At 29.6% G+C, this 12,377-nt stretch overlaps 1 protein-coding gene across 1 annotated transcript in view; it reads left to right on the top strand.

The window, feature by feature from the left end:
- pigs (pickled eggs) overlaps positions 1 to 11,764 on the top strand; it is a 278,343-nt gene extending 266,579 nt beyond the window's left edge. Inside the window, exons 8-9 of the mRNA XM_065507898.1 lie at positions 1,393 to 2,003; positions 7,123 to 11,764. Of these exons, the coding sequence (XP_065363970.1) occupies positions 1,393 to 2,003; positions 7,123 to 8,438 (1,927 nt within the window). The 3' untranslated portion in view covers positions 8,439 to 11,764. The remainder of the gene's footprint in view (positions 1 to 1,392; positions 2,004 to 7,122) is intronic.
- The last annotated feature ends 613 nt before the right edge of the window (positions 11,765 to 12,377 follow it).

Below are 12,377 nucleotides of genomic sequence, written 5' to 3'. Positions count from 1 at the left end.
ATGATTACGAGGAGTTGTATAGTATTTTGTAGTAGTTAAATGAATATGACAAATGGGTTGGTTAAATCGGCACCATCATATAATGAACATTATTATTTATCAACAACAACTGCAACGACATCATCATCGTCATCTTCATCAAGCCTGTTACGTTGTTTAGCAGCGTTAAACATCATGATTTAAATTAAAAAGTGATTAATTTTATTGCAATCTATATATAAATTTTCTTTACTGCTGTGATCTACGATCTTTATAAAAGTCAGTCGGAACTTTTTTTTTATAAATTATAGGGGAGTGGTCCTCGATTGAGTTGTGTTTATAGAATTTTAATAGAAAATTGTTGTTTTAAAATAAATAGATAGACAGTTACGAGAGTAAATAAATAACACAAAAGTGTTATTTGTTTTATCGATGAAACAGGCAGTTTTATTTTTAATTAAATTATGTTGACAAATTAAAGATTTTTTATTTAAAGTTTCTAATTGATTTTATCTAGTGTGCAGTAAAAAGAACAAAATTATAATAAAGTTGTACAGTGGGGAGGTTTGTAAATAGAAATGAATAAAATGTGTGCGATCCTGTTGCTTCAAGTGGTAGATCGCTACACAAGCAACAAAAATCTATAGGACTTTGGTTTGATCTTAGACAACACAAATCTTAAAATATAAATAAGTTAAAAGTAACTTTCAGAATATTTGAGAAATGCTAGTATAAACCCCCTTTATTTGCATGCAACTATTTCGCAAAGAGGGCCCACTGTTATTTACAAATAAAATTTGTAATTTAATCTTGATTGTATAAGCAACAAAAGCCAGATGCAAATTTAAATTTGACAGCCTGTAATTAGTTGTAAGGTGACAAGTTGTCAACCTGTATGGCGTTGTCACTGTCTCCGTCGATAAAATGTAACGTAAATTTAAATTTCAAATCAAATGAACTGAAATGAAATGTATTTTATTGTTTTAAACGTTGTAACGTAAAGGCCTGTCAATGGTTGGTTATATGCTTGAAATATGGAAATTAACAAGAAAAACTAATGCAAAACACAATATATAAAATTAAATGACATTTTAACGGATGCATTTCAATAAATTTAAACCCCAATAAATTGTAAAATGTTAACATTTAAAATAAGAATTGAAATTAAAATAGTATATGTTATTTACAACTTATGGCATTTTGTTGAATTCTACAAGGGTTAATTTGAAGCCAGTTAAGTTTGTGTTAATTGCTGCCAATGAAATGTGACTAATGCGATTAGTAGACAGACAACAGTGTTAGTTAATATGCTCACACAAAGCAAAACTCCAAAATACATACATACATATTTAACACTTGAATTAATCTATGGCAATTAAAATTACATAAACAACAAATTTCCACTCATTCCAGATCACCTCCTACTACACGCAAAATGATTTCCAACATCAATGCAAACACTAGCAACGCAAATACCTCATTAGCTTCGACTACACACTCTTCGTCAACCACTTCTCTACTATCGCCCGGCTATGGCGGAGGTCTCAACAAAAATCGCAGTCCTAGTCCCAATACCGCACAACGTCGTTACAACAACAATCATCAATCGGATCACAATTTGAATATGGAAAAATTACATCCCTCACCCAACTCTTTGACTTCGCCCAATTTGGCCAGACGTTCAATGTCACCTAGTCCCAGACGTTTAATAGACATGCGCAAGAAGCAATCATCTTTGGAAACATATGGTGGTAATAATAGTGGTCCCAAGTCGTTGCCCATAACAGCTGAAATTGTTAATGGTGTTGGCGGCGGTTATGATAACTATGATCAGTCGTCGGCCATCGGTCATGGTCAGAATACAGATGCCAGTGCAAATAATAGTAATAAATTTGAGAATATCAGTGATAATGGCAGTGAAATAAGTGATGAGGGTTATCGCAGTTTGGGCGTTATACAGTCGAATGCCCAGAAGCGCGAATCCCTGCACAGTCAGGCTTCAACCGATGACGCTGAAAATAATGGTGAGTATTTGTGTCAAAGTGAAAAGCTGGATATATTTCGAAAATATATAATTGAAATGAAATGTAACTTGTCTGTTAAAATAAATTTTGAGTTTTTTGGTCGAAGTTTTCCCGCTTGTTTGCAAATTAACATTAAGAAAACCCAATTGAAATTAGCAAATCGAAATTAGTATTGAGAAAATGCAAATTGAAATTGAGAAATCGGAAAACAAAAAAATGACCGTTAATCGGTTAACCGATTAATTTTGGTCGGTTAACTGTTCGAAAATTATTGTATAAGTACCCAAGATTCGTGTTTTTCTTTTAAATTTAAAATTAAAATACAAATTAGAAAATTTAAAATTAATCGACTAACCGATTAAACCAGAAACCCGATTAATTAAATACCCTAATATCTAATGATAGACATTTGAAAAACCTTTGTAACGGCGAATATAAGGCCATTGTAAGTCGGACTTAAAATGAGTCAAAATCGGGATAAATATTTTTTAAGCCGAATTTTTTTTTTTTTTTTTTAAAAATTTCTCATAAAATATTCACTAATAAATTTAAAAAACAATTTTTTCACTAATAAATTGTAATAAAGGTTATTTTTTTTGTAAAAAAATTTTAAATAGGGTAAACGCTCCTATAGTCGGCATGACCCAGTAGTCGGCATTTTTGACTTAAAAGCTTAATAAATAAGAATAACGATACTTTTATACAAAAGTAAGATTTAACTTTAATTAAACATACACTCATTTATCTTTATGTAATGTTTAAATTTGGGTGAGATGAGTATTTTCATCTATTTTTGTCCTCATTAAGTGACCATCTTTCAACTGGTGCGGAATTGCCTGTTTTTTAAGAAATTTTTTAGTGGCAAGGCCAACTAAAACAAGTTAGTAACCATATCAATTTAAGTAATATTTTTACCAGAGTGGTGTTAACAGATAAAACTTTGTTTAAATATTACCTACAATGTGAAAGTTTTCACAAAAAATATTTTTTTTGGTTATTTTAATTGATGCCGTCATTAGGAACAAAAATTTCTATGATTTTCAATAGTCGGCATAGTGATGCCGACTTCAGGAAAATTGCTAATTTTTTGTATTAAGCTCAAATTCTACAAATTTGTTTATTACTCATCTCTCTTGACAATAGATTTGGAGAAAATGAGTTTGAAATGAGTTTACCCAATAGTCGGCACAGTTTTAATTGAGCATTTTAAGAACTGCCGAGTATAGGAGACCAAGCATCCTGAACTCGGCAGCAGCTTTTTATTTGACTGGAGATCGTTAAACAGAGTAATATTTAGAGATTCAGTAGGTATTATTAATTCTAACATCTTAGAATTCCAAATATGGACAATCCAGAAAAAAAACCCATGCACCAATATCCTGAAAAAGCCTTAAAATATTTTCTATGCGAGAGAAGGCCCGATTTCTGTATTAGGTGCCAGTAAACAATATGGAGTTCCGCGTTCAAAAATATAGGACAAATTATACGGTTCCGAAGGTCCTATGAGAATGGGGCCGCAAACAGTGTTATCTAATTCCAAAGAAAGTGAGGATTAACTTAACACGGTTCAATCAATCGTGAAGGAAGAGCAGCAAACCACACCATTTGTATATGATATACCCGGAAAGAAATGGTATAAAGGGGTTTTTAAACTGTTCTCTCTAAAATAATCATGTAAGGTACCTTAATAAACAGGCTCTTTACTAAATCAGTTGGAGTTATTAGTAGGTGATCGGCCTGAAAATGAGAAAAGAAACGGATTTGGATCTAGCTTTTGAAATAGTCAACCGACTAGCTCCTAATATGAGCGTAGAATTGATTCCGAATACATTATCGAAGAGAACAATAACTTAAAAATAAATTATCAAACTATTGAAATTGTGAGTAATCTTACCATAGAGGCAGGCACGTTCATAATTAACAAGGAAAAGTTGAAAATATGGTAGTATCGCCAACTTTAGCTGCAGAAAATCAGAATGAAACGTTGAAACCTGTTCACTACTCATCTCCAACTTTATCAAATAATTATTCAAATACTTGGTTTCAGCCTTTTAACTGTTCAAGTCCAATCCCAACAAGTTGTAGTTGTACATTTCAAATTTTTTCAAAGTTTTTAATAATATTATGGTCACTGGGATATTGTATATGATTGCGGTAACCATAATATGTTTACGTTACCATTAACATGATTGTAAATAAATATATATTTATGGCAATCATTTTCATGATAATGATTTATCATAATATGTTGATCTCAGAATATGATAACCATAATCCTAGAACAACACAATATGTTGAAGTATTACATCATAAACATGGTTGCCACAAACACATAAATATTTACTACAATCATATGTATATATGATTGCTACAATGATGTGAATGGTAACTTAAACATAAAATAAACATAAATGGTTACCGCAAACATATACATAATTACAGTGATAATAGAAAAATAAAATAAACCAAAACAAATTAAAAAAGGAAGATAAAACGAGTTAGGGGCACATGTGAAGAGGATTTGGACACAGATCCTGAGGATGATGGTCTAAAAACGTAGGATATGATATTTGCCCACAGTGGTTTCACCTCAAATGCACTAATTTATGTTTTTTATTAGTATTTATTTAAATGGCTGATATTTTAAATAAAAAATAACTTGAATTCTTTTAAGATTTTATTCTTTCCTTAATAAAAAATGCTATGCCGACAATTGGGTCACAAATTGCCGACATTAGGATCAAGGGTGCCGACTTCGGGTACAAATCGTGTTTTTTCAAAAAAACGTAAATTGCTCAAATTTAATAAAAACTGCTTGAAAAGAATTAATTGAGCCTAAAACTATACAAATTACTAAACAAGAATAACCCATTTACATCCCAATACCATGTTCGCATTCATAATGGTATCACTTTAAAAACTGAAAAAAAGTTAAACTGCCGACTACTGGTGCATTCACCCTATAATTTGATGAAGGGTATATAAGATTCGGCACAGCCGAATATAGCCCTCTTAATTGTTATTTTTCACCTGACCTACAGTTTTATAAAATTGTTTTAAATTTTAATTTAATGCTTTATAATTTAAATTTTACCACAAATAAAATTAAGTGTCGAAAATTAATTAAAAAATATTTTTTTTCATTCGTGCAAAATGGACGTGTTTTAAAAATAAAAATGTGCTGCAAACTGTTCTAAAAATCATAAAAAGAGTTGATCACAGTTAGATATGTATTTAAATTAGATAAAGCGAAAATAATTTTCAGCTAAAAATTTCAAATATTTACTTTTATTATGTAGGTACCCATACAAAACTCACTTGTTTAAAAATTAGAATCTTGAGAAAACCAATTCAGTAAATATTTAATAAATGGATTAAAATTATATCTAAATCAGCGAAATGCAATGAGCTCTCAAATGAGCTCTCTTGTTTTTATTTTCACATGTACGCAAGCACACACATTGTATAAAAACAGTCAGTCTCGCATGAGCATTGATAGAAGCAGGTTGTGTTACGCTTTTATGCTTGTTTATTTCATTATTTCAGCTATTTGTTTTTGTTTTTGCCAGAGAATAATTCTCAACTCATACAACTACAATATCTAAAAACTGTAGTGGTGTGAGTTTGCATTTCGCTGATCTAAATGATAAACTCACCTAAAATACAATTTACATTTATTTACAATTTATTACACTATTATAGGATACAAATTAAATACCCGAACCGATTACCGTTTTATTTACACTAGATAAACAACTCTGGTTGATTCCTTTAACTCAAAACAAAACAATGTTTTTGTTTCTGTAAAATAAAAAACATAAACTCTTTTTCTTGCTCTTGCTTTCTCATTCATAAAAAACAATAACACAACAACAACAACACATTTGAATAAACAGCATCACGCGACCGACACACACGCAAAAACATGTGTAAAGGGCTTTTGTTTACAAAAACAGCAACAACTACAACTAAAGACATCTTATAATTTTGCTTTTTTCACTGATTATTTTAATAAAAACTTTATTTTACGCAATTATTTCTTATAATTTTAATAAACTATTTTATTTAATTACACTATAAGACCTTTAATATTCTATTTAACACTTTTATTTAACACAATTTTCTATTAATGACGGACAATACAAAGTTTAACGACGAATTTAAAACGAACGAACGATTTTAGAGGAGACCGTGTAAGAACTAAAATGTTTGGCAAACAGAGCAGAGTTGCCAATTCAAATGGAATTCTATTTGATAGATGGATTTCATTAATAGGATAATCATTTAATGGTAGAAAGCTATAGGAAGAGGAGAACTGATGTTTAATTATACGTAAATACAATTAAGGATTTCTATTCCAATTTTAACATTAATTAGAGTATAAAAGTTCATCCTCCATATTCATATCCAAATTTTAAATTGAGAAGAGATTTATAAAATAATTTATAAAATAATAGTTTCAAAAAAAAATACGAAATGTTGAAAAAAGTTTAATTACAAATGTTTTTTGAATTTAATTTACTCATAGCTGTTTAAATATGAGAAAAATTTTCTGGTGGTAAACACAAAAATCATACAATTAAATTCGGATTACAAAATATTTTTCCCGACTTTGACCCATTGACGGTCCGAATTCAAATGGCGTTATATAAGTCATTGGCAAGGTCTTTGAAATGTCTATCATTATTTAGACATATTAAGGACTTAGTAATACACATATAGATCAAAAATAGGTCACAAATCGAGGTATTTAGTCGTGATTTTTTGCTTATGGCCGATTTTCCACAATTTAAATATCAACCATAGCGGTGTGATGTATTACATGTATTTAATTATTTGGGGGCTTCGGAAAATTTATTTCAACAGATAAACGGACAGACGAACATGACTTTATCGGTTCCGTTATCTATAACGATCCAGAATATATGTATATACTTTATGGGATCTCTAATGAAATTTATGGAAATTACCACTCATGGTGAAGATTACAAATATTTGCAACATTATTTCAATTTTTAAAGAATTTTTAACGAATTTAAAGCCTTTTTCTCCACAACTTTATTAATATCTCCTTAACTTCCTTTTTAATTGTTTTCTTTTTATTTTTTTAATCTTACAGCGCGTCATGATCAAACATCAAGTGATTCTCAACTTTCGCCCAGCGATGAGGCAACAACATCACAAAAGACACCCGAAAATATAGAAAATATTTACACACCAAACGATGACATTTTAATGACACATCATCAACACATTGACGACATTGGGCCACAATCATTGCCAGCTGTTTTGAATGTGGCAGCAATAGCCGCCAACTCTTTGCAGCAACAGCAGCAGCAACAACAATTGGCACATAATAAATTTGAACAATCAGGTGTTTTTATAACAGACGATGAAATAACCGTGGATATAGCCACCAATACAGGCTTAAGGAAAACCGGATTTTCAAATAAAATCTTTGGACTCAATGAAGGTGATGATGTTGATGTAACTGATGCTAAAGTATCCGCAACAGAAACGACTAATAAAAAACCACAAAAGGCTACTAAAATGTCGGCAAATCAACAAGCAGCAGCTGCAGTAACAACAAATAAAAGTAAAATACCATTTTCACCCATGGCCACGCCACAAAGAAGACGTAGCATTGACAATAGCACTTGCCGCACAGGAAGTTTACAGGATTTACACTCACGCACGGGCGTGCCAGTCTTTAGTCGCAACAAGCCTGTTTATAGATCGGTAAGAAAACCACCAACTAGCATTGGTGTTGCCACTGACACCAGAAAGAGTAAATCACCAGCACCCTCCGGAGGTTCCCAAGCGGCCGTGGGTCGTGATGTTACCAATACATGGAGTGGCAGGTCTATTATGAATGGTGGCCGCAAACGTCCTACATTAACAAGTGATACCTTTACACCCAACTCGAATGGAGCTGCGGCTTCACCATTTGAACGCAACTCCAAAACCAGATCATCCCATATTCTTTACGATAGTAATGGACGCCGCATTAAAGGCTGCACAGCCTCCTTGACCACTTCACCAACTAAGAATCATGCCAATTCCCCCTTGGCTCAACAGCTGTTGGAGGCGGCCAGCAGTGCTAGAAATGATGCCCAGATTTTGGAGAAAATGAAAACACTACTTTTGCAATATTCCACAACCAACAATAAGGTACAAACCTCAACACCCCGATCACAAAACAGCAAGAAACCCGACTATGAGGACTTTACTACGGCTTGGGTGCACAGCAATGGCAATTTGGAACGCTCCAACAGTTGTTCACCACCCACTAAATCCTTGTCGAAACGCAGTTCAGCGGCCAGCTCTTGTGGCAGCACTCATTCACGTGATATGTCGGTGGTGGTGTCGCCACGTCGTGATCGTGGCATGTCTAAGATTCCAGCGCCTGTGCGCCAACATACCGAACTCTACTAACAAAGAATGTCACCACAGATCCGTCGGATAGTGGGATGTCAAAGATTACCTAGAAAACCCTAGCATTTAAGGAGACAATTGTCATCATCTTCATCCAACTTAAAATACTAAACAGAACAGAATTATTAAGAAAAGGATCTATATAAGTAATGAAAGGAAATAGGAATGAATGTTAGATTTTTATAGCAAAAACAATTAAGTGAAATAGTATTTAATAAGTCTAGCAAGTTTTTTTTATACATGACATGATGATTTATAAGGATTAAATTGGAAATTTTTATAGGAAAATAATGAAATCAATAATTAGAGTTACAGATTTAGTAAATTTATGAAATAGGAAATAAGAAATTGAACAAGAATGTGTCAGAAATTCAAAATCGTAAGAAGTTTTAAAGAATTAGCAACTTTCCTTTCCTCTTTCTAAATTGTCTTAATGAATATAAATATTTTACTATAAACTGATCAATTTTTTAGACTATAGACCATTCAGACTTCCTGTAAAGTTGAAACTTGTCCTTTTTACGGACTTTAAGATCTTTTAATGTCAATTAAGAATAAAATTCAGAAAAAGCTTTACATAAGTTAACTTTCGCTCTTTCTCTCTTAAATCCCATTATATTTACAACCATTCTCTATTTAATCTCGAAATTGTTAATCCCTCAAAATTGATTTTGAATTTCTGCCCCATTTAGTTCAATTAAACTTAACTCAACTCGAATACAGTTGTAGAGAAGCGATTGATAAAACCAGATAAAACAAACAAAAAAAAAAACCTAGAGAGACTGCCATAATTTTTATAAACAAATAATAGCAAGTATGATAATCTAAATGAAATTATATATAAAACAATTTTAAAATTCGCTAAACCTTACTTCCCTCACCTCCCCCCAATATAGACCCAATCAAGCATTTACACCTAAAAACTAGATTAAGTAAGAAAATAGAAAAAAACCTTCCACTTAGCCACACAAATCAGGAAAAAATCATTTAAAATTAAAAAAAATATAAATTAATTAAAACAATTGCCTATAAAAAAACACCATTTATAATTAGATTTTAAACATTTCATACTTGGATTTTAATCACAATAATAAAATTTACATAAAAACAAATAGTTTTCTAGAAATTTTAACAAACATCCCCCTTAATGTTTTAAGGAAATTAAGTATGTAGTAGTTTTAAAGAAAAAAAGGTATTTTTGCACGAAAAACATAATAAAAACAAATAAAATTAGTTAAGAATTGGTAAATTATTAAAAAAAAGCTGATAAATTAAATCAACCAGTTTTATTAAGCAGAGAAAGGGCCACACTTTTTTAATTGTCAAAAAAAACAACCCTGTTTTAAAACCAGTTACCAGTGTGGCCCCTCTTTAGCTATTAAATACAGGGTAGTATTTTTATGTTTGTTATGAGATTTATTTCTATTTCTAATTATGATTATTTTTTACAATTTTATATTGAATGCTGCCTAGAGAAGATGGTTTATAAATGAAATATTTTCCAGAAAATATTGTATAAAAAAAGGCTTTAAATAACATGTTTTTAAATGATTTATTGTTAATTTAAACTTATGTATTTTGGTTCATTTCTAAAAGGGATTAAAACGCAAAATTAGTTAGTTTATTAAGATCGAAAGATTGTTTTTGTTTAATATAAAACTAGTTAGGGTTGTGAGTAAGTAAAAGAAACAGAAGGCGAATTAATAAGAAGATCCTTTTAGTTACTATGACATACTTTTTACATCACTTCTATTAGATAAATAAAATGAAAACATTAAAATTCTTAAGAATTATAAAGACACTTATTTTTTAAGCACTTGTCTCAAGACACATCTTTTTTATACATCTTTTTTTATTTTATCTTTTAAATTAGTTTTTAAGTTTCATTATTTTAGGGTGATAAAAACAAAAGTATAGGTTAATGAATAATTTGTAGGTCTGTTCTGGGAAGTCTGGTGTATTATTCAGACTGAATAGTAGTTTATTGCTCAGACTCTAGTCTAGCCAATGGTTCACACCATCGACTAGTCTATTGCACAGTTTATAGCCTAGTATATGGTTCAGACTATAGGGCTATCTATTGTCCAGACTTTAGAATAGTATTTTTTACTGACTATAGATCAGTCTATTATCCAAGACTATTCTATTGTTCACACTATAAATTAGTCTCTTAACCAGACTATAGATTCCAAAACAGACCTGATTATTTGGTGCTTAATTTAACAATAACATTTTTATTAAATAAAATTTTATGATTTGTAATTGTATTGTAATTGAAACCATAAAAAACAAATATAATCAAAAACCTTAAAACAAATCTTAACAAAACAAAATATATACTCAATCTTATACAACTATAACCCCATATAACCTCTTTTTCCACTATATACTCCTCATATACTCAAATTTATTAAAAAAGGAAATACAAAATTTTTAATGAAAAACTAAATGAAATCTTTTTTAAAAAAACTGTATTACCACTTGTCACAATATAAAGAGAAAAGAACAATTTTTAAACAAAATAAAAACAAAACTCTAAAGGAGCACAATTTAAATAAAAAGAAAGAAAAATAAATATTCTGAATTTCAAACCTAAAGAAAAAAAAACTAAACAAGCTAAAATCCACATCATAATAAAAATATTATAACTTAAACTATAATTTTCAAGAAATTCAGAATATTTTTTTATTGAAAAACTAAATAAATAAAATAAATTTTTTAAAAAACCCTTATCATATATATAAAAAAAGCTTTTTAACACATACGTAAGCCAAAAATAACTTGAAAAAATCTAAATAAATATTAAAAACAAACCGCTGTTTTAATAAACTATAACTTTTAAAGCAATTTAATACAAACAAATTTAAAACACAAGAAGTATAACTTTTAATTTCAAAATGATAAATATAATTTAATTATTTAAAACAAAAATACAACACAAATCTTATTAATTATTAAATTAATGTATATGAAAAAAATTAACAACAATTTAATTGTTATTTAAAAAAACAAAAGAAATCAACAAAAACTTTGTTTCTAATTTTTAAGATTCTTTTTTTTATAAATATTTGTATTTTATTTTTTTATTATTAATTAATAAAAACACTATTGTAAAATATGTTTTTCATTTTCATAATTATAATTACTATTTTGCATTGTTATTAAGTAAATTAAATATTAATTAAACAATTTATGTTTGCAAAGGATGTATTAAAAATGCATAAAAAAATATATAAAAATTAAATTATCATTAATTATGTACTGCTAAATAAAACATAAAAGAACGTTGAAGCAAAGCAAGGAAACCGACTACTGAGCAAAAACAATTATTGTAATTATTGCAGTTTATTACTCGTCTAAAATGATTAAAATTAAAGGAAAACTAAATAAAACTATTGTGCGACACAATTTCAACAAAAAAAAATCAAAAAATAATAAAAACAAAATAAAAAAAAAAATTAATAAAAAGAATATTGGTTGTTTTTATTTACAAGTGTAAAGATTGGGGATTTCTGAAGAATTATTTTTTTTTATATAAAATTTTCTTGAAATAAATAGCACTTCCATTGTTCAGACTATAGACTACACCATTTCCAATTGTATTTAAGAAGTTTCTGTAGCCAGTCAATATATAGAAGAGTCTATAGCCAGACTATAGAAGAGTCTGTAGCCAGACTATTGAATACTCTATAGCCAGACTATAGAAGAGTCTGTAGCCAGACTATTGAATACTCTATAGCCAGACTATATCAGTTTCTATAGCCAGACTAGAGAAAACTCTATAGCCTGACTATATAAGTTTCTATAGCAAGAGTTTTGAAGTTTATATAGCAAGAGTTTAGAAGTGTCAATAGCCAGACTATAGAAAAGTCTATAGCCAGACTATAGAAAAGTCTATAGCCAGACTATAGAAAAGTCTATAGCCAGACTACAGAAAAG

This window comes from Calliphora vicina, chromosome 4, assembly GCF_958450345.1.
Source record: "Calliphora vicina chromosome 4, idCalVici1.1, whole genome shotgun sequence".
NCBI lineage: Eukaryota > Metazoa > Arthropoda > Insecta > Diptera > Calliphoridae > Calliphora > Calliphora vicina.
The sequence above is the reverse complement of the archived record's forward strand: the minus strand, read 5'-3'. Positions and strand labels throughout refer to the sequence as shown.